We start from the raw sequence: 23,596 nt of genomic DNA, 5'->3' as shown, positions 1-23,596 counted from the left end.
GAAGTATCGCGAGAACTGAACAACCTTTCACACTGCGGAGAAGCATTACGTCATTCACAACATCCGAGAAGTTGTTCCTGGTGTGTGTGTACTGCCAGAGAGGGAGTATACTAGGTAACTCGGACAAGAAATTAATACTAAAACATCTGAAGAAGCCAATGTTTTGATGGAATGATTTAGTTAATTTAGCGGTTAATCGCGTATATTCGTCTTTTCGCGTACGGTATGTACATTTATTTATATATCGCGCGCTATTTGGCTTCAAGACCAGGTTTCTAGTCAAAAAGTGGCATTTGAATAATCCTACAATTATCGAGGCATTATAATTTGTAATATAATACGTTTTTATTTGTGTGTTTCTTGTCGTACTTTGTCTTTGTTCACACTGTTCTACTATGTGTCTGTTTCTTTGGAAATGTCAACACCATAGTCAGTCGAGTGTCACACTAACAGTGGCTTTTGTGGATGTTGTGGGGGTTTGACTAGGCAAACAAAATCTCACTTGCCTCAGGATGTTTCTGTTCTCCAAAAAGAAGAAACCCAGTGAGGATTCCATAAAACGCCTGGAATACCAGCTATGCTTGGTGAGTAGTTGTTTGTTTGTTTTCACTGTGACAACATCCTACTGTCACAGTGCACTGCTTCAAATCTTAACACGCATGCCTGTTTTGTGCAGGCCAAAGAAGCAGGTGCTGATGATATTCTGGACTTTTCTGCCTGTGAGCTTGCAGAGGTGAATTACATAAAACCTTAATATCATTATTTACATATTAGTGAAATGTTCATCTAAGACAGAAGATGAATCATTGCTAGATATCTGAGCTTCCATCCATATCACAGCAGTTCTTACACAATGCTTGTCTGCAGGTTCCCTCCAGTGTCTTCTCCATATGTAAAGTCCTCCAGAAGAAAGTGAGTATATTTACTGCAGTGTTTTTCTCTGAACCATTGGTGGGAATCAGATCTTTCACAGCAGTTTCCACTTTAATTGCAGGTGTTAATTCTTCATGGAAATGACCTGAGGTCACTTGTTCCTAAAGGTTGCTGCATTGGTGCCTTAGCAACTTTAAAGGTGAGGGAAATTGAGTGATTGACAAGAGTGCCAAGCAAATAACCATCTTACCTTCTGCCCACTGACAACATCTCTGTGTGTCAACTCTTAAGGTGTTGGACCTGCATGAAAATAAGCTCACATCACTTCCTGATAACATTGGGCAGCTTTTGTCCTTGCAGGTATTTTTATTGTATATGAACAAAGCTGATGTGAATTGTTATTTCTTTTTAATGCTAATTTGTAAAAGACCCATTGGCATAATAACTGTATATATCACTGTGTAGCACTAGGTAGGTTTGTGTGTCAAAAGTTTGGGATCACTAAGATTTTTTTTTTTTAAATTAGTATTTTTATTCAGCAGGAATGTATTACATTTGAACAAATGTGAGTGACCTGTAGTAAAAAAAACAGTAAAAATAAAAAAAAATACTTTTATCATAGAATTATGATTTGTTTTACAGGAATGTTAAACAGCAGTTTTGAACGTTGATAATAATAAGAATTGCACCTTGAGCACCAAATCAGCATAATGATTTTTGAAGGCATTGAAAACAAAAAAAAAAGTAATTGAAAGAATGAATTGATAAAAAAATAATAATAATAATAAAAAAAATCAGCTTTGCCAACATGGGAATACTTCAATTAGTTCTTTAAAAACTGTTTTCTATTTTAAATTATTTTTAGTATTTCACAATATTGCTGTTTTACTGTATTATTAAATTAGACTGCATTGTTGTTAAATACAGCCTTAGTGAGTATAAGAGACTTCTATTAAAAACAATAAAAAATCTTGTCAGTACCAAAGTCGAGTGTGAATCTTCTAGAGCAAGGATCAGTTTTCTTTATGTATATTTTAAATTGATCATTAGTATCCTTTATATTTATTGCTTACATACAACCTTGATTTCTTCTCTAAGGTGCTGAATGTGGAGAAGAACCACATTAAACAGCTGCCGGACTCTATAGGGGATCTACGGCATCTACAGACACTTAATGTAAAAGGTGTGTTTTGTAAAAGTGATTCAAATTTTCTTTTATTTTAGGCCGTTTAGGGCCTCTTTAACATCAAATGAAAGCCTAAAGCATTTAAATTAACAAATTGCTTTGATGGATACAGGGAACAACCTTACTGTCATTCCTGTGTCTGTGGGGCGCATGAGTAGCCTGCGTACACTAGACATATGTGAGAACAGCATTAGAGAATTACCTAAAGAACTGGCCAATGTTCGCACTTTGGAAGTGAGTATTTTAAATCAAAAGTCTATTTTTAAGATGTTGGAGTATATTCGTATAAGCTCAAATCGCAATGTGACCACTGCAAAGACATCGTCGTGTCTTTATGTGTATATGTGGTGTGGCAGAGCCTGATCCTGGATGCACAGGTTATGAGGTATCCACCTGCGTCAGTGTGCACGGCCGGCACAGAGGAAGTGCAGCGCTACCTTTGTTCAGGTATGGATCTGTTTTAAAGCAACACTTTACACAATATGCTTTTATTACTGTCTGGTTAGACACAAACTGATATATATACAGGTTGTGCACAATACAGATTATGCACGAGATTTGGTTAAATATACAAGGCCATTCTGTGCAGCTGGTTTGTTTAATTGGATTTAGAGATGGGTCTGGAGTATTGCCCTCCATCCCAGTATCTGCTGCCTGTGCTGGAGCATGATGAAGGGAAGCAGGAGGTGGATTGTGTTGATGGTGAAGAGATGGCCTGGCAGGTCAGTCATCACTATTTATCAGCCATTTCAAACAGAGCCTAAAAATAAATTGTGCCATTTGATCTGTTAATGTAACATATTCTATCCGACACCGCAGAGCAAATTCATGGACTATGAGAAAAGAAAGGTATGTTTGATTTGGTTTCTTTTTGTTAATGTTGGTTCGTCCAGTGAAGTAGTATTTACATCTCATTCTCTCTGTTTCGCCACCAGGAGCAGAAACAGCTGGAAAAGTTGATCTTTGAGAAAGATCTTGAAGAGAAACAGAGAGAGCACACTCAGCTCTTCCTCCTCAACAACTCCCGCAAAGAGGATGTCTTACTGTCTGTCAAATTGGTAACAATTTTTATTGTGGAGTTGAATGGGGTTTACAAACATATGATACATTTAAGTGAAATACCATTCAAATTTTTTGTGGCGGTAAGTTTTTTTTAAAATGTATTTTATTTTATTTTTCCTGGTCTCTATGGTCACCAAGGCTGCATTTATTTGATTTTGAATTGATATTGTAAAATATTATTTAAATTTAAAGAACTAATTTCTATTTTAATAGAATGTCTTCAGAAATGATTCTAAAATGCTGATTTGTTGCTCAAGAAACATTTGTCATTATTCGGACTGTTGAAAACAGTTGTGCTGTTTAATATTTTTGTGGAAAATGTGAGACTTTTTTTCAGGAATCTTTGATGAAAAGAAAAAAAACCAGCGTTTATTTGAAGTAGAAATCTTTTGTTTTGTTACATTTATAAATGTCTTTACTGCCACGTCTGATCAATTGAATGTATTCTTTCTGAAAAAAAGTAGTAAATGTAACAGGTTGTACTGTCACTACACTTATCTAGCTAATAAAAACACATCTTCATTTACCATGTCCTTTTTAGAAAGACATGTCTCTGTGCTTTTCTGCCTCTCAGGAGCAGCAACGGTTGGAGTTAGGTGTGTCTAAGCAGCAGAAGGCCCAGGATACAGAGAGGCAGAAAATGCTGGATAAAGTGCGTCTGGCAGAGAGCAATATCATGAGTCGCATCTCTGACCTCCTACTTGATAACAAACGGTGAGGGTACAGTGTGAACCATTTTTGAAATATCTCACTTTTTGTGTAGCTATCATTATCACTTTAATCATTCTAAGTCCCTTAGTATTCTGTAGTTGAAGGGTGGTTATTTATTGTGCATTTGTGCTTATTTGATTATAGCCAGGCAAAGAGCGCCGAGTTTCTGCAAGCTCTGGAGGAAGACCGGTGAGTGGAAATTACTTGTGGGGTCGAACTCTCTAATGGAGTATGGCCTCTTGCCATCAGTGCAGCTCTTGCTAAGTGAATTTCTTTCTTTCTAATGGAGCCACTTAAGAAAATCTCAATCCAGATTTAGTGCAAGCACTGGGCTGTTTGGACAGTGCCGCTGTTGTGGTGCTTCTACAGCACACAGATTGAAATTCAACATTTACTGTTACATTCAGGTATTTTTGGAGAAAAGATCTGGAGTGCTACTTCAAGTTGTGGTTTCACAAACACTGCAGTGGGGTGTTAGTTGTGTATCAGAATGTATTGTTTGTAATATATACACTATCGTTCAAATGTTTGGGGTTGATAAGGTTTTTAAATATTTTTGAAAGAATTATCTTATGCTCACCAGAGCCATTTTATTTAATCAGAAATACAGTAATATTGTGAAATAATTTTAAATAGATTTTTCTGAAACATAATAAATGTCTTTACTTTTAATCTATATAATGCATCCTAACTTAATAATAATAGTGGTAATAATAATAAAATAAAACAATTATAAAAATTAATAGTAATAATTTCCTTAAAAATGATTACTGACCCCAAACCTTTGAACTGTAGTTTATATAGACGTTAATCACACACATGGTGAAATGGTGAAATCTGCACTTACCTTGATGTTTTTTTTTTTTAAATATTTGTTGTATTAGTTTTTTTGTTGTTGTTGTATTTGTTATTTTTTAGTATACGAATGGAACACCTTACTGCCATCACACAGGATGAAGCCAACTCTCTTAGAAAGAAGGAAGTGGCAAGTGAGTTTTAGAAATTACAATTATCATTAAAACTACCTTATTGTTTTACAGTTATTTGGTTTTAGATTTATTATGAAAGTCATTAGAAGCTCTGACAAAACAAGCTGCTCCAGACAAGTTGGTGCTTTGGTACTCATAGTTTGAATTAGACCTGCATCATGTCCCGATCTCACTTCCCCTCTCTTTCTCCCCTATTTTCTGCCATATCTACTGCCTCCATCAATAAAAAAGTCTCATAAAAAGTGAATAACATTTAAAGGGAACTTAGCTATTTGCAGTGGTTCTGAAAAGGCTACATGTTTGCAGGTGCCATGCAGAGGATGCTGTCAGAGAGCTACTCTTTAAGGTTACTTCAGGAGGCCAGGGAAGCCAAGACACAGATTCTAGTGTCTGAGACCTGCAGGAGGTGCTTCATTCCCACCAATACATATGGTTTTGAACTCTGTCCAGCAATTTTTCACGCTGTTTACACCTGATATTAACATCCGTCTCTGTGATATGATCACAAGTGGTCAGGCGAGACTGTTTTCGCTTGGTAACACTCAAATTTCAAATTCATTATTCTGTGACCACTTGTTTGGATTTCAAAGGGACATTCTCTGATTTTAAAATCACTTACTCTGTTATTGTGCTGCTTGTTAATAATAATAAAAAAAAATAGCAATGGGTAAACTGTCCTATTTTTTTTCCCTTGTGTCTTAATTTTTTCTTTTTTCCCCCTTTATTTAGTTTGGACTGTATGGATAGGAAGTTTGACCATGTGTTGTCCCTGCAGCAGCTAGACAAAAGCAAAGCCATTAGTCAGATCCTTCAAGAGGTAACCATTTAAATCATTAACCTACAATGTACATGAATTGAAAACTGTTATTAAAAACTAGTTTGCTCTCCATCCATCCATTCACTCCACAGGCAAAAATACATTAATGAACTATTGTGGATATTACAGGTGGTACATTGTTGGTCTAGTAGGTCTAGAATGATTAACCCTAATTGTCTGCAGGAGGAAATGCAGAAGGCCGCCTTTGAAGCCCTCCAACTCCAGAAGGACAGTGTGCATGCTTATATCCGTAATCAGGTATGCTGATTAAAGTTTCCTTTAGGATAGAAGAGCCAGTAAGACCCCACAGATACAGTGATTTATATCATACTACTGGTTGATAACTTAATCAGCACTGTCATGTATTAACATATTATACACCATCATTCAGAAGTCTGGGGTTGATGTTTTTTAAAAGAAGTCTCTTATGCTTACCAAGGTTACATTTATTTGATTAAAAATACTGTAAAACAGTAATACAGTTTAAAATCACATTTTTTTCTATTTTTATGTATTTAAAAATGTCATTTATTTCTGTTCATATATTTCATTCTAATTCAGTATGTTGATTTGGTGTTTGATTTATTTTAAAGAGAAATATTTGTAATATTCGAAATGTATTTACTGTGGATTTTGATACATTTAATGTGTCCTTGCTGATTAAATTGATTAATATCTTAGAAAAAATTACTGACCCCATACTTTTGAATGGTAGTATAATAATTAACAAAGCCATTTGGTGGGCATTTCGTGGTCAGCTTATATAATGTTAAAGTAAGTAATGTTTCAGATGGTCTTGTGTAGTCATTCTTGTCATTAAAAGATTTTTTTGGTTTCAGTCAGCCCATGCTTCTCACATCCCACCTCTCATTGGATGCAGAACTCAAAAGCTGGCTGTTTTATCATGTCTCCATGGGGCCATTCACACCCCCCCGTATGCTTGTATCCATAGATTAAACTCATAGAGGCAGAGTTAATGCAGTTGACAAAGCTGGAGGTTAAGAGGAGGAATTTGGACACTGAGAACCTGCAGGTAAGTAGCAGCAGTAGGCGATGTGGTGGTTTCCTGTCAGTGCTTCATCATGCTGTGGAGTGTAGAGAGGAGTAATGATAACTATCACCACACATCTTTTCTCTTCCTTGTTTTTACATTTCTCTTTCACTCAGATTTCTTGGCCATTTCATCCCATTCCTGTTTAAATATCATGCTCACACCACCTCTATGAGTTATCACAGCATTCTGGGAGTATAAATCCTTTGTGTGTGTTTTTTGTGTGTGTGTGTGTGTGTGGTAGGAGGTGCTAGCTGACCAGAGGACTGCTCTGACTGACCTATTGCAGCAGTTACTCAAACAGAAGGACCAAAGGGAGGAGGAGCTCCGGATAGTTTTGGTAAGTGATTATGGACCAGCTTTCTTGATTTCTGAAAAGGATCAGTTAACTGAAACATTTCACATGTTTTAGTCACTGTTGCAGAAATCACATTTAGGTCATACCAATATAGTCATAAAACAGCATTTTAAATTTGGTATAAATGTATGTGGAGAAAAAATCTTTGTAATTAGGGCTGCCACTAACGACTATTTTTATTTCGATTAATCTAACGACTAATTTTTCGATTAATCTAAACGATTAATTTCCCGCAAAAAAAACAATTTTACTTAAAAATATTTTATTAAACCAAATGAAATCTAAATTTCTATTAAATCCTTTTTTAAAGCAAAAGTGAAGTGCAACATGGAGTGCAAGAAGCAAGTGTCCATCTCAGTCCAAATCACTGAAATCACAGTTCAGTATTATAGTGTGAGAATGACAACCTATGCAGGTGTTCTAGTCTACTAATAATACAATTACATTTACATTTTACATTTATTCATTTAGCTGACGCTTTTATCCAAAGCGACTTACAATTGCTATGTATATCAGAGGTCGCACGCCTCTGGAGCAACTAGGGGTTAAGTGTCTTGCTCAGGGACACATTGGTGTCTCACAGTGGATTCAAACCCGGGTCTCTCACACCAAAGGCATGTGTCTTATCCACTGCGCCATCACCACCCTCATAAAAGATGTATTTACCAGAAATATTATTTACCAGAATTTATTTAGGTGAAAAATGTAAATGTGCAGTATTTCTGAAAAAATACTTTTTTATATATATAAAATAAATTAATTGGAGATGCTTTTTATTATTAAAATTTAATGGAACAATTAAAATGGAATCCAGAAAATAATGGAAAACAGAATTTGGTACAGATAAAACTGTAAAACTCAATTAATTAGACAGGCTTTTTGATTAATAAAATTGAACAAAACTGAATTTGGAAATAAAACTGATTTCATAGGGCCCTATAATTATAAAAAAAAAAAATTGTGGTAATAAAAATGGATTTAAGTGAACAATAGCTTTTAAAATGACTTAAAGTACATATATAATAGCAATGATGCAATAATAATTAGTTCAAATAAAGTATCAAGTATAAAGCAAGAAATCATATGTTTTATTGAACAAAACTGTTAAAGTACATAATGTATTCTAAACAATAGAGCTAATGTACATTATTCATTACAACAAAGGCCTGCAGGGAGCGTCAGTGGCCTGATGATTATTTCAAATTCAAATCAAATTCAAATTTTATTTGTCACATACACAGTCATACACAGTACGATATGCAGTGAAATGCTTGTACGGCAGCCAGTGACCTTAAAAAAAATATTAATAAGAAGAAATACAAAAGAAAATAAATTTAACTAGTAAATAAACTGTACAAATAAGGGCATATATATATGTATATATATAAAATTTTTAAAGTGGCAATGCAAAAGTGACTTATGAAACGTTAAAGTGACTTATGAAGTGACATGTGCAATGGTTCAGATATATAAATATGTATTGCATGAATGTGTCCATGATTGTCCAGTCAATGTCAATGTTTCAAAGATATTACTCCTGTGTGATGGTGTGATTGAGAGACCTTATCGCCTGCGGGAAGAAGCTCCTCCTCAGTCTCTCTGTGTTGGTCTTCAGGGAGCGGAATCGCTTCCCAGACCGTAACAGAGAGAACAGTCCATTGTTGGGATGGCTGAGGTCCTTTACGATCTTCCTGGCCTTGGTCCAGCACCGCTTGCTGTAGATTGAGTGCAGGTCAGGGAGTTCGGTGCGGATGATGCGCTCAGCTGATCGCACCACCCTCTGTAGAGCTCGTCTGTCCTGCATGGTGCTGTTTCCAAACCAGGTTGTGATGTTTCCCGTCAGGATGCTCTCTATGGTACAGGAGTAGAAATTCCTGAGCACTTTAGAGGGCAGTCTGAAGTCTCTCAAGCGTCTGAGGTGGTAGAGACGTTGCCGGGTCTTTTTCACCACGGTGTTGATGTGACAGGACCATGACAGGTCCTGCGTGATGTGAACACCGAGGTATCGGAAGCTGACCACTCTCTCCACTGGGCTCCTGTTGATGATGGGGGTCTGGTAGTTCCTCTCCTGCTTTGTACTAAAGTCCACTATCAGCTCCTTTGTCTTGCTGACGTTCAGGAGGAGATTGTTCCTCTGGCACCAGTTCTCCAGGTTTACAATCTCCTCTAGGTAGGCCGACTCATCATTGTTGGTGATCAGGCCCATCACGACAGTGTCGTCAGCAAACTTGATGATGACGGTGGAGTTGGTAGTGGCCACGCAGTCGTGGGTGTACAAAGAGTACAGCAGGGGGCTCAGAACACAACCCTGGGGGGCTCCAGTGCTGAGAGTGAGTGAGGCTGAGACATGTCCGCCCATCCTTACTGCCTGTGGTCTGCCAGTCAGAAAATTGGAGATCCACTGACACATTGATGAGCTGAGTCCCAGGTGCTCCAGCTTGGTGGTGAGTGTGGAGGGAATTATGGTATTAAATGCAGAGCTGATTAAATGTGTATTTTTACACATTACTGTTTAATATTGACCAAGCACCATTTAATTCAAATGTCCACTTAATCTTTAATATTTGTCCATTTCTTTAGGACAGAAATGCTATAGCCACTGTAATTAAATGAATATGTAGACATCAAACCGTGTAAACTCAGAGTGAGGGTTTGAGCTTTTATTTTGAAATCGCGATGTATTCTCCCGTTTGTGTAGATTTATAAATGATTTACCTCACAAATCTGATTAAATGGCGCACGTTGCGTTCCCAGATGAACATTATAATAAACACAAACTCACAACAGCATGCAGAGATGAATATGAGACGCTCAACATGTAAATGATAACAGCTGCTGTGAATGGAGCCGCACGTGCTTAACTACACGCATGGAAATAATTAAAGAGCATACCATGTGAACTGCATCGCATATAATTATTTAATTAAATCATAGCGTTTGTGAATTCACAATTATGCTTAATTATGATTTTTAAATGGGTTTAATATATCATGCAGCCTTGGAAAATAGTCCAAAGCTGAAAATAGAAAAATGTGTTTTATGGATTCTCGTCAGTGAAATACGCCACTTCCGGTATTTTGCCAGTTAGTCGACGCGAGCAAAATGAAGTCGACGATTTTTAATAATCGACTAGTCTCGACGAATCGCGACAGCCCTAGTTGTAATACACATTATTATCTGAAGAATACGTTGTCTTTGACAAGCATTTATTTTTTTCTTATATAATATTAAAACTGTTTATTTATTAATTGTTCTATTCTAATTTTATTTTATTGCAGTGTAATATAATTTATCAGATAAATACACCTTAACTTTGACAGCCTTTAAAACAACATTAAAATTATTTTAATTTCGATCAGATTTTTACATCTTTATTATTATTATATTATATTAATTATTATTTACTTTAGATATTATTCTGTTCTAATTTTGTTTCATTTCCATGGATTATATTTTACTGTTTAATATATGTCATTTGTTGAGGCTTTGATATTTAGGGACATGTGTGACCCTGGACAACAAATTTAAGTCGCTGGGGTATATTTGTAGCAATTGCTAAAAAAATACATTGTATGGGTCAAATTGATAGATTTTTCTTTTATGCCAAAAATCATTAGGATATTAAGTAAAGATCGTGTTCCATGAAGATATTTTGTAAATTTCCAACAGTAAAAATATTAAAACTTCATTTCTGATTAGTAATATGCATTTTAAAGGCGATTTTCTCAGTATTTTGATTTTTTGCACCCTCAGATTCCAGATTTTCAAATAGTTGTATCTCAGACAAATATTTTCCTATCCTAACAAACCATACATCAATGGAAAGCTTATTTATTCAGCTTTCAGATGATGAATAAATCTCAGTTTCGAAAAATTGACCCTTATGACTGTTTTTGTGGTCCAGGGTCACATTTGTTATTCAGTGTAGAAAAATCAAAGAAATTAAGGCAGGTCAATTTGAAAACCCCTGCAATGTCCCCGACGGATGTGGAAAAAATTATTTCAAATATTGCCATGTTAGTCACCACTGGGTTAAAAAAAAAAAAAAAATAATAATATATATATATATATATATATATATATATACAACCTGATACATAATGTTGAATTTGTGAAAGACTTTGATAAAAGCTACATATGCTTATGCATGTGGCTTGTAATTTGTAAGCTATGGCGCTGAGTTTTATTTATTTTCTTCAGGTGGAGATGGAGCAGAAAAGTGAATCCAATCATCAGAACTACTGGATGATCCAGTATCAAAGGCTCCTGGATGCCAAACCTCTGTCTCTTCGGATGCAGGTCAGAGCAGCTCTCCTATAGGTTCAAAGATCCTGTGTTGAAATCACAAAATCATGCTGTCCTCTCCTTTCTCCTCAGGAGGCAGCTGTAGATGCGGATCTGGGGAATCTGCTATGTAAACTTTCTGCTGAACACTACCTGCCAATCATAGCTCACCACAGAATCACTGCTGAGGCCTTGCGACACATGACCACTAAAGACCTTAGAAAGGTCCACCACATTTCCTTCTGTTTTAGCACATAGAAGTTTTAAGTAGCGTGTGTCTCTAGGAATTTTTAATTAGACGTCTGCATTAAAATCTTTTCTGTTTTAGTACAGTTGGGGATCAATGAAGTTGGCGTGCAGAAAGCTCTTATCCACTGGGCCAGAGAACGCACTTTGTCTGATCGTAAGAACATACATATTCTCTTGAGGACATTTGTGGATTCTTTTCAGTGATGTTTTGTTTTTAAGTTGTGACTGAGTGTATCATAATACGTTTGCCCTTCCAGCATTGCCTAAAACGGCAAAAGAGATGCAGGAAGCTGGTCCATCCATTCCAAGTGCCCCACTTCAACAGCAGCTCACTCCTCCACTGACCCCCAGCACCCCCCTCACCCCCACTGCCCCAAGTCCTGATAGATGGAGCAGTTCCGAGTGTGTGGTGTGCATGGAACATGAGGTAAGGCTAAAAATTCAATTCTATTTCAATATAAAATTAAATAGAAATTCTTTGTAACCGTGCAAAAGTTTTGCTTTTCAGCAGCTTTGAAAGAAACCGTAATTTGCTCTCCTGTTCTGCTTTGTGTCACAGTCACAGGTGATCTTTCTGCCGTGTGGGCATGTTTGCTGTTGCCAGACCTGCAGTGATGCCCTGCAGTTCTGCCCTCTGTGCCGTGGCTCTATATCTCAGCGGGTCCGTCTTTACCACGGCTGAAGCCGGCGAGCGTCCTTCCATGGTCAGGATCATACCTCATATGTCGTTGTTGTTCCTTCCTCCCATTTGCTGCATGAAATCGTAGTCTGTGAACCTTCAAGCACTTTAGAAGTTACTGGATTTTTTTTTCCACTCCTCCTACAACTAGCCAGTCAAAGAGGAACTTATACAGCAAGACATTTGTCTAATAGGATAAAGTTTTATTGTTCATCATAACCTAGTAACATTCCAATAAATTAACAGCAAGAAAGATAATGGTTTATTTAACTCAAACCGAATAGGAATTGTTGAGCTTTAGTATTGCCCTTGATGTACTCGCTCTAAGCACTTGTGCCTCTTCTGTATTTGATTTCAACTCACCCCCCAACAAAATTTTAAATATCTGCATGTTCTCTACAGTAAAGCTAAATCTTCTTGCCCTGCCCTTCATGTTATTCTATCAACATTGTAGTACAGTAAGACCAAATCTATCACCATTCAGGGATTTTCACACCAAGGGCAATAACTGTAATGTTAAAGTTTTAATCATTCTAATTTTATCAGAATTGGGGCATCACACCACAGCTATAATGTCAACAACACAGAAGAACGAGATCATTGGAAACACTATCACAACAATTTTTTCCAACTGATGAACCATAAAAAAAACATTTACAGGCCAATCAGAATTTGCCTGACTTTAAAGAGCTTGAGCATTTAAAGTGGCAGCTGACATAACTACTATACAGAAAGTGTTTATAATAAAAAGATTGTCTGTTGGTGTGGATGCTAATACATTTATAGTTAAAGTTGCCCTTATACTTACTGTTCTTGGTGTGAAAGGACCTATACCCTGCAGAGTACCAGAGTATTTTAATACTTCAACCAATTAAGTTAGTCATTTTTACTTTTCATTTTTAATGTAAGATTTTAATTTTCAGTTTGAATGTGTCTTCAAAATGACTGAATGTGTCTTTGAATGACTCTTTACATTTGAATTTCAACATTTAAATGTTTTAAACTGACTTAGCAACACAGCAGAATTGTAAATTATAGGTTGAAGGTGAAATCTTTCTGAAGGCTCTGTACTTGTCATATAACACTGCATACATTCATTCTAACAAATGCACTGTTAGTCCTTTTTACATTGTCAACTATCCAGTTTCAGCAACTTTAAAGTATTGCACACACAATAGCGTTTCCTAAATCGGTGTACTTCTGTGAACCTCTCTTCATCCAAGTGCTCTTATATGCAAGTCTGCTTCTCACTGAACATGTACAGAATGAAAAAAAGAAGAACGTAATCTGTCTGTTAATAAAACAATATTCATTAATTTCTTATTTCAAGAAATAAGCTTTAAGTGTTTATCAGCATTATACAAACTTTTAATCTGTGCGTTTCAGTTATATGCTGTATGGATCAGACTGGACAAATATGTCTTTTATTTGCTGTGCATTTGCCATTTAAGAATGAATGTTTAGTAGAAGTTACTGTAGTACAAACAACCGTCTGGTGGCAGGTTATTATTAACTTACGTCCTCCTGCTGTTATTTTATAAGAACCGGTAGTTTGTGGTCATTATATACAACACAAATGGCACCTTATCTGTGATGACAGTGAGATTGAATCTCTGTTACATTCATTTACAATATATGTGCTGCCATTATGCATTTTCCGTTGTTGTCTACTTGTATTTTATTTTTTATTTAGGTTTTATAATTGTACCCAACCAACCACATCCATTGAAATGCTTCCTATTCATTTTGAAGTGTTATCACACCTGTCAGACCTCTGCAAAATAAGCCTGCTACACAATATGTTCTAGTGTCCTTTTACAATTAAGAGGTTTATTTTTGCAACAGCTTATTGCTGTTTATATACATTTGTTTATACAAAAAGCATAAGTGTTAGTTAGCAATTATGTTAGATTTTCCATTTACTTACATTTTACCATTTTTATGTTCAATAAATCAATATTAGTCCACAATTCCTGAAATGTCAAGTTGATTAGATTAGTCTTGATTTTGCAATCTTATATAATTATAAATAAAATCTAAATACTATATTAATGTTTTCAAAGAAAAATGATGAAACAAACTCAAGTAAAGATTGCATCATTGTGTATCTAGTTAACTTGACTTACAACCTTGTTAGTTATATCCAGTTGTGTCATAGCCAGGAGACTTGTTATGGATCAGGGTTCTTCCCTGAAAAACTGCCTCACTTGAAACACTGGGACAGGATCAGCTGTCCTCTGATTGGACATTAATTAGCCTTCTTAACTGATTGGATAGTACCAATTCCCCTTTCAGGATCTCAGTATGTGAACCAATGCTTATGGTAGAACAGACTGCAATATGCAGGTGTTCTGATCGACAGATGTTCTGTTAGCATAAATGCTTCCTCTTTAATGTTGGCCTTTTCCCGCTATTTCATTGTTTTCCTTCTCCATGTTTTTGATTTGCAAACACTCTTTAGTTAACAAGTACTCTTCCTCTACTTTATCTTCATCTATGCCTGATTCAAGCTCCCAAGGTTCTGAGAGAAATTTCACGGTGATACTCTGCAATGGAAAAGCAGGCGTCAGCAAAACCTGAAATCATTTTATAACTGAACCTAATTGGTTGAAAAGTACCTTGATGGTGTCTTGGAGAATCTGAAGCACTGTGTGTCCACTGTAAGATTCCTGAGAATCAAACTCTGTCCTGAGAGACTGAAACACTCCATTCATCAATCGCTTCACCTGCAGCAGATATACCAGCTCAGTTACACTTTACTACAGCAAAATAAGAGCTTTTAACCCTGAACAGCTAACTCTCTTAGGCCGTGTTCACACTTGGCGTCTTTTTCGAAGCTGCCGGCGTCTGTTTTACATTATAATCCTATGGAGTAAACCGTGTTTTCAAAAAAGTCCTGAGCGCTTTTTAAAACGCCACCGCCGGCGTCTTTTTCTGCAGCTCACAGCGTTTTTTCGAGTTGAAAAAATTTCAACTTTTCTGAAAAAAACGCCCTACGTCAAGCGCCTTTTTGACAGCTGACCAATGACAAGCGAGTAGCGAGATCTGTCGTTTCCATAACAACAAGAAGAAAAACGGAGAAGGTGCCGGTAGATACACTGCTCGTACTAGTTTCGGAGCACAAGGAGCTGTATGATATGAGCACAAAACTCTATCATAATATTGGTTCCTTCCCCGTATAATGTCGTGCACCCACACACGTCGTTGTGAATCGACATTTTCTTTCCCGTTAACTTCAAAACCCAACACGAGCCAACTTTTTACTCTTTCTTGACATTTCTGCAGTACACAGCGCTAGGCTACTGTTACAGCTGTTGCTATGACAACAAAAGACGCTCTCAGCTGCTATTTGTAACAGACGCTGCCAGCTTTGTTTTTCATTAAAAAAACGCTCTTGTCAACTTTTTCTAGTCAAAAAAGACGCCAAGTGTGAACACGGCCTTAAGCTGCTTTTTATTATTTTGTGATGTCTTATTTAGATTCTCATACTAAAATATATAAAATGAAGGTAAATACAAGATTAAAGGGATTCTCCACCCCCCTCCCGCTCTACCTGCCACTTGCTCTTCCTGTCTAACAGGATCTACCAGAGAAAACTGGATGATGCTTGAATACTCTTATTAATAAAGTATTAAATTATAAAGGTTAAAACCTTTGTACACACTCATATCATACACACCTGAACCAGATTCTCCTTTTCAGCCCTCAGATCTTGCATCTCCTCATCCACGTTTTGTATGATTTCCTCCATCTGTTTGCACTTCTGCTTCTCTGCCCTCTGCTGGAGATTGAGCACCTCCTGCTGCAGCTGATGTGCTTGTGTGGTAGAGGAACCCAATTCTCCAGATAAATCAACCTGAAAGAGAAATGATTTATGGCATTTTCCTGATCACACCATTCATTAGCACACACCTACAATCAGATCAAAATAGAAACATAGCAAGTTTAACATACATAAAATGATAATGTACTGAGCCAATAAACCAACATAGCATAATTTAACAAGTCAACATGTCTGTTGTACCTTTTCCTGCTCAGCATGAAGGCGGCAAGTCTGGCTGTGTTGCTGCTCCATATACCTGCACTCACAGAGTAAACCAGGAAGGCTTAGAAGATTTAGAAGGGTGGGTTTTTTTGGCCTTTAATCTGACCGGAAAGCAGGAAACTGGAGTGTGAAGAAAGAGGTGGGACACACCTCTTATTCTTTTCTATTTTGTGGTCCTGTTCATCCACCGGAGAACTCTTCTCCAGAACCTCCTTTTTCAGACACATGCTCTCCTAAAACACAGATGGCATTTAAAAGGCTATTTATTTGCATCTAAACATTACAAAATGATCCTTATAATAAATCCTCGTATTCAAACCTGAATAATACTCTGAATGTTGTGTAGGATCATGTTTGTCTCTAAGGACACAGAGGAGAGTCTGAAAGAGAAGCGATCCTCTTTTTGCAACTCATCCACCTGAGAACAATGAATCAAATCTTTATTTTGTATTTTTTTACCTAAATAACTAATTAAAAAATAATACTAATCCATATTGCAGCAATATACCTGGCAGGTCAGCTGGTCCACCCTGCGTGCCAGCTTTTCAATAGCCAGCAGAATTTCTGTGTTGTGTTGGCGAGCATCAGACATCAAGAAAGATGTAATATCGGGTGCTATTTAATACATAATATTTGCATTTAGTGAAAAAAAATGGCAGATGAGTAAAATAAAGTGACACATTTCAGCAAGTATTGCATGTACAGAAGTAATAGGCTCGGATCTTACTTTGGTATGGATTGTGCTGGGATGGGTAGACTGAGGCAAATGAATCTAGCTGTGTTGGAATATAAGGATTTTGTCTGAAGGAATATTGCTGTTGATCCAAAAAAAAAAAAAAAAAAAAATTTTTTTTTTTTTTTTTTACAAACACACACTACTGTTCAAATGTTTAGGTCGGTAGATTTTTTTTTGATGTAGAAAAAACTCCTATGCTCACTAAAGCTGCATTTATTTGATCAGAAATACAGTAAAAACAGTAGAACATCATTTATTTGAAACTGATTTTTTTTTTGTTACAATGTAACAGTCTTTACTGTCACTTTTGATCAATTTCATGCATCATCTAACAGTATAAAATTATTTAAAAATTAGACTAAATAAAATGAAATCATACTTATAAAATACAACGTTGGATCTCACCTGAAAGCCTTGAGTAGTGTTTAAGTCTGCTTCTGGTGGCACTGCTTCCTGTTTCTGAGCGTCATCAGGCTGATACGACACTAAAACAAAAACCAGTACATGAAAGCAAAGATCCGGTCAGCTCTAGTATTATAGGAATAATTAACTAATATTGAGTAGGTGCTTATTTGTGATTGTTTTTACACATACAAGAACTGCAGGGCATTGGTGCAGGTTTTGGGGAGTGGGAATGTGAAGGAGAGGGATCACAAATCAATCCACTGGTATCCTGCACATAATAGGGTTTATGTTGCACCTTTACTTCACAGGCCATTGAGGAAACAAATCTGAGATTTAAACAGCATTACATTCATGAAGTATGTGAAAGGTAAACAACCTCTCCAATCCTCTTGACCTCAGTTTCTGAGTCGCTGGGGTCAGGCTGAGCTGGAATGGCCCCAGTGAGAAAGGGAAGCATGGGTTGACCCATCTTTGCTATACGTGAGATTAGCTTGGATTTGGAAACACCTGAACTCTACAAGAAAGGAATATATTTGGAGCTTCAGCATATTAGCCACTTCCGGCACATGGCATCTGTCTAAATGTTAAGGTAAATGTCACTCACTGTCAGGGATACAGATTTAACCTTCCCCTTAGGTGCTTGGACTCTGAATACAAATGATCAATAACTTGCATAAATTGCTAAAAAAATTTCAGCTTTAAACAGTTATATTTATGTTATATTTTTCCTTTTTAAGCATAAAACTTGCTAAGTGGTGTTAGATTTATGCCTAAATCTAGAAAAGAAAAATACTGTTTGTCAATTGGACAAGACGAATAAACATCATGTTTTGACGTCGATGGATGAATGATTTTAAAATGAGAAATAAGATTAAAAAAAATACTTAAGATAATTATTTTACATTCTATTTTTTGAAGATGGAATAAACTGTAAAGTTAACAAAAATATCAACAATTGTAAAGGTTATTCTGTCTGTACAAACTTTGATTCATCTGTATCAGTGACCGATTGGCTGGTGTTCTCTTCTGGTGTGCCTGGAGATGTACTGAAGGTGTCAACTGATCCCAGACTATGTCGGTCTTTGGAAAATTTAACCTACATGTAGATAAATATACAAACAAAAAAGGAGTTAGAGAGAGATTAAAGATGCTTGCTGGTAAATGAAATTATATTCACATGGTCGGTGCCTAACTCTATGAATCTCAACATCAAACACCAAAGTGGTGTTTGCTGGCACATGGTTAAGGATGCCCTTTGACCCATGACTGATACTAGGAGGGACGATAAGGAGCCGTCGACCTCCTTTCTGCATGCCAAGCATCCCGTCATCCCATCCCTGTGAGAAAGAGCAAGGTAAGAGCTTGATGGCACAACAGCTGACAGAACCAACATTTTTCTGTTATACATTTCTTTAATTATCATTTTAAAGCATTGTTGTGTTCAAGAGCTGCTCACACTCTGAGCTTTGCCTGCTCCAAGCTTTACTCGCTGCAGCTTTTCTTTGCCCAAATTGGAATCAAATACCTGAAAAAAAACAGACAGAGACTGTGAACTTTCACATTTATAGATCTCCAGTTGCACAGCAAACATGCCAGACAGACTCATTTAAATTGCCAGTGAACTGATTAGTTCAATGAGTGCATGACTTGTATTGAGCCGCGACTAATCAACAAGAATGTGCACAGTGAGCTGCTGTGCGTTACATGTGCTCGACTACTATTTAAGAAGTTTTTAAAAAAAGAACATACTGTGTACATTTAGGAAGAGTAGTGATTCCACTCAGCATCATTTACGAAGAAGATACAGTGTAATTCATCTGTACAAAAATACCATAAAGCAAGTGTTCTTTGATAATTACAAAATTGAGAATAATCACCTGTCCTAGAGAATGGTTCTGTAAAAGCCATCCAGAATAGGCCACCTCCACTGTGTCCCCAACATCAACAGCTTGACCTTCTCCTTGAACCAGGTCCTGAGTGACCAGAGAGTCTGACATAGCCTCACTGTTCCACCGGGCCACGCACACCTGAGAGGAACACGCTCAGAGGTCACTTCACCAAATTTAAAGATGTTTGCATTATAGCAATTTTACAGAACCCCTCAGCTTTAAAGTAAATAAGAGGCACACTTTGAGAAACAGAATCATTTATAAAAAAAAAAAAAAACAGAATGCATCAATCTTTATTAAACAAACAATTCCGTTCAAGTATTACCTCCTTACAGAACTCAGGCCTGGACTTTGTTGAGTCAAACATTAAAGACCAGTTTTGTTGCTGGTCATCATAGAAAGTGACATAGTTACAAGGCTGAACCTGTGGACAGGTATAAAGAGCTGATGAGTGCAGCATCTAACACAAAAAAAACAAGAGAATAGAACAGAACACTCACTGTAAGGACAAATCCACGATGGATTCGAGCCGTACTGATCTGCTTTTGTTTGCTGTCGTACAACAGAATCTTGTACTATAAGTGCAGATAGGAAAAAAGGAGAAAAAAAAATGACCAAAGAAAATAAATATAGTTAAATGTATTTGAAATTCATTCATTTCATACTAAGTATACTTCAAATAGATTTACATATTTATGTACTTAAATTAATTGAAATTGTACTTTTAGTATACTAAACTAGTATACTTAATAAATTGGAACAACTAATTTTGTACTTAATGCACTTCAATTGTGCGAAAATAGCGCTGCAGTCCAACTAAAGATATACTGAAGTATATTTGATCGTGTTAAAGTGGAACTATTGCAAGTATACTTCAGGTACACTGAATATGTCAGTAAATATGTTAATATGTTGAGCTATACAGTCGTGGTCACAATTATTGGCACCCTTGGTAAATATGATCAAAGAAGGCTCTGAAAACAAACCTGCATTATTAGTCCTTTTGATCTTTTATTTGAAAAAAAAAAACAAAAAAACACAAAAATCTAACCTTTCATTGAACTAAAACAATTGAAAATGGGGGAAAATCTCATTATGAAATAAATGTTTTTTCTCAAATACACGTTGGACACAATTATTGGCACCCCTAGAAATTCTTAAGAGTAAAATATCTCTGAAGTATATTCCCATTCATATTCACAATTTTGAGCACTCCAGGGGGATTATGAACATGAAATTATCCAGCCATGGCTTCCTGTTTCACAGAAATATAAATAAGAGGGAAAACGATGTACAAATTCCCTTAATCATCCATCACAATGAGAAAAACCAAAGAATATATTTCTGATGTGCAGCAAAAGATAATTGAGCTTCACAAATTAGTGAAGTGGCTTTAAGAAAATTCTCATTTCCACCATCAGGGCAATAATTAAGAATTTCAAATCAACAGAAAATGTTACGAAACTGCCTGGAAGAGGACGTGTGTCTATATCGTCCTAATGCACGGTGAGGAGGAGAGTTTGTGTGGCTAAAGACTCTCCAAGGACCACAGCTGGAGAATTGTAGAGAAAGGAAGGTTGAGTTTCGGGGTCATAAAACCTTTTAAAAAAAAAATTGTCAAACAGCCCCTACCATCATCACATGTTGTTTGGGAGGGTTTCAAGAAAAATTCTCCTCACTCATCCAAAAACAAACTCCAGCATATTCAGTTATCAGACACGACTGGAAATTAAAATGGGACTGGCTTCTATGGTCAGATGAAACTAAAAATGAGCTTTTTAGCAGCAAACACTCAAGATGGGTTTGGTGAACACAGGGATAAAAAGTACCCCATGTGTACAATGAAATATACTGCTGTATTTGTGATGTTGTGGGCCTATATTTCTGCTGGAGGTCCTGGACATCTTGTTCAGACACATGGCATCATGGATTCTATCAAATACCAACAGATAAAAATCCAGTAAGTGACTGACTCTGTTAGAAATCTTATAATGGGCCATGTTTGGATCTTCCAACCGGACAATAATCCAAACACAAACCTCAAAAACAACACAAAATGAGTCACTGAGCACAAAACCAAGCTTCTGCTGGCCATTCCAGTCCTCTGACCTGAACCCTATAAATGAGTGGGTGAACTGAAGAGAAGAAGCATCGTCATGGAGCTGTGAATCTGAAGGGTCTGGAGTGATTCTGGATGAAGGAATGGTCTCTGATCTCTTGTCAGGTGTTCTCTAACCTCATCAGGCATTATAGGAGAACATTTAGAGCTGTTAAACTGATGGAGGTTTCAAAAAGTATTGAATAAAAGGGTGCCGTTAATTGTGGCCAATGTGTATTAGAGAAAAACATTTATTTCATAATGATATTTCCTCCCATTTTAAATTCTTATTATCCAATGAAAGGTTAGATTTTTGTGAATTATTTTAAATAAAAGATCAAAAGGATTAACAAAGCAGATTCATTTTCACAGCCTTCTTTGATCATATTTGCCAAGGGTGCCAATAATTCTGACCACGACTGTATTTATTATGAAATAAATGTTTTTGTTTGTTTGTTTTTTACTAGAGATAAGCTTCTGTTAATTAGCTTCTCTTACCTCTTTGGTGACATGGTTTCCTAAAACAGCAGCTCCTATCTTGCCTTGCTTTACATACTGTCCATTCACACTGGTGGAAAATCAAAGCTCATTTAAAAAATGTGTGAACTAATGCCAACTCAAAGTCTCATAAACATCCTTTAATTGCCAAATTTATACTAACAAGCTGAATGCATGAACAGCTGTAGCAAACAACACAGCTGGAGCACATGGTAGAGAGATGGACTTCTGAGGAGGCGGGCCTTAAGAAAAACACTAATTAAACCATGAGCAATTATGTGCACACATTAAGATTCAAAATGATTAGAACATGAAACTGTGCCAAAAAAAACTATGCGATTATTTGCTGTACCACCTACCTAGTATGGCGCAGGACTTTTTTGGCTGTTTAGGAGCGGTGAATTGGAAGGACTCGTTTCCTTGACTCTGTGCTCGGTCCAGACCAAAGAGAGAGGCCAACTTTGCCCTATAGGAATGCAAACACACACGCGCACGTTACAGCTTTACATCTTTATAGCACTAAATGTAAATCATTTTTAATTTAATGCACACAGATGTCAAAATCTCACAATGTGAATTTGTCACATGCAACTTATTTTAAACTTGATCACAATTACCCATTTAATGTTTTACAGCTTTCAAACAGCCTTCCATATTTATCTAATCTGTTGCAATTTTACATTCTAATGAATGTTTGAAATGTATCAAAACAAGCTAGGAGTTCACTACTCAGTTGAAAACCATCTATGTAGACTTTCAATCAACAAAAACATGTTATGTGGAATTTACACAGCACATGTTTTGACAGAACATTGGACCCATCCACAGATGCCATTGCTAGAATAGCCAGATGCAGCCTGCTGAAAATACACTAAGTTACTACATTGATAGCATGCACACAAGAATCACCGGACCAGCATGGAGCAGAACTACAATTACAGAACAACAAGGTCTTGTCTAGAATCTATGATTAAATCCACATGAAAGAAGACACATTAGACCTGTTTGCACTGACCCTTGGACCTCTCTCCACAGATAGTCAGTGTCCCATACAGCTGACATGGCCGCCAGCTTTCTGTCACTGAGGACCAGGCTAAGAAGCCTCAAAAAAGGTATATATATTTAAAAATCTTCCTCCATTTTTCTTCCTGTCTTGGTACTAAAGTTGGGATCAGCTACAGTGGGTACAGATTTGAAGCAGCCCAAATGAAATGCACTGTAATTACTAACATGTGAATTAAATTATTGAAGGAGGAGCCTCACCTCACCAACGTGGTTTCAACAAGCGGAAAATGAAATGGAAAAAAAAAAAAAAAAAATTCTTTATATGTCTGTTAAATTAAATCAGTACACTTAACATAAATTCCAGTCACCTTAAGAAAAAAATTACACTTTGTCCTTTTAAACTGAGTTTGGAGTTTAAAAGCTTCCTCTTTTCTCAAACCCCCTTTCAGGACGTTGACACAAAAAAGTTGTTAACCCAAAATTTGAGGTAAAGAAAGAATAAAAAGAAAGAAAGAAAAATTGGCATTATGGTTTTGAATTGTACCTAATCTACATTCCTTTCATCAATAACATTTGATAGGATTCAGAATAAATGTGAAATATCCTTATAGTGTTATGAGGAAATAATAATAAAAAACAGTAGAATTTCTGTGCAGGATAT

The 23,596-nt window shown here is 36.5% G+C and overlaps 2 protein-coding genes across 5 annotated transcripts; one reads left to right on the top strand and one right to left on the bottom strand.

Moving 5' to 3' along the window:
- Positions 1-29: 29 nt before the first annotated feature.
- Positions 30-14,227, top strand: lrsam1 (leucine rich repeat and sterile alpha motif containing 1). Of its 4 annotated transcripts, none has more exons than XM_079418484.1 (25): positions 30-114; positions 431-584; positions 677-733; positions 868-912; positions 995-1,072; positions 1,165-1,233; positions 1,972-2,056; positions 2,172-2,293; positions 2,416-2,506; positions 2,672-2,781; positions 2,879-2,908; positions 2,995-3,117; positions 3,696-3,835; positions 3,977-4,021; positions 4,751-4,821; positions 5,128-5,227; positions 5,551-5,638; positions 5,822-5,896; positions 6,591-6,671; positions 6,934-7,029; positions 11,248-11,346; positions 11,425-11,556; positions 11,665-11,734; positions 11,838-12,007; positions 12,140-14,227. In XM_079418484.1, exons 2-25 carry the CDS (start codon positions 513-515, stop codon positions 12,260-12,262), a joined length of 2,172 nt encoding a protein of 723 aa, XP_079274610.1. In that variant the 5' UTR covers positions 30-114; positions 431-512; the 3' UTR covers positions 12,263-14,227. The 4 variants fall into 4 exon arrangements, with proteins under 4 accessions (XP_079274610.1, XP_079274612.1, XP_079274611.1 ...); XM_079418486.1 differs by having other exon boundaries at positions 36-114; positions 487-584; XM_079418485.1 differs by having other exon boundaries at positions 53-223.
- Positions 14,228-14,649: 422 nt separating this feature from the next.
- Positions 14,650-22,992, bottom strand: fkbp15a (FKBP prolyl isomerase family member 15a; the record flags this gene model as incomplete). Its single annotated transcript, XM_079418196.1, has 21 exons — positions 14,650-14,805; positions 14,878-14,985; positions 15,939-16,115; positions 16,284-16,338; positions 16,455-16,537; positions 16,624-16,722; positions 16,813-16,919; positions 17,032-17,080; positions 17,446-17,525; positions 17,635-17,713; positions 17,822-17,959; positions 18,425-18,541; positions 18,639-18,782; positions 18,902-18,970; positions 19,323-19,472; positions 19,660-19,758; positions 19,835-19,909; positions 21,931-22,000; positions 22,094-22,172; positions 22,290-22,396; positions 22,946-22,992. 21 exons carry the CDS (start codon positions 22,990-22,992, stop codon positions 14,650-14,652), a joined length of 2,088 nt encoding a protein of 695 aa, XP_079274322.1.
- Between the last annotated feature and the right edge of the window lie 604 nt (positions 22,993-23,596).

Source organism: Barbus barbus, assembly GCF_936440315.1.
Source record: "Barbus barbus genome assembly, chromosome: 6".
Lineage (NCBI taxonomy): Eukaryota > Metazoa > Chordata > Actinopteri > Cypriniformes > Cyprinidae > Barbus > Barbus barbus.
This window is presented reverse-complemented; position numbering and strand designations above follow the sequence as displayed.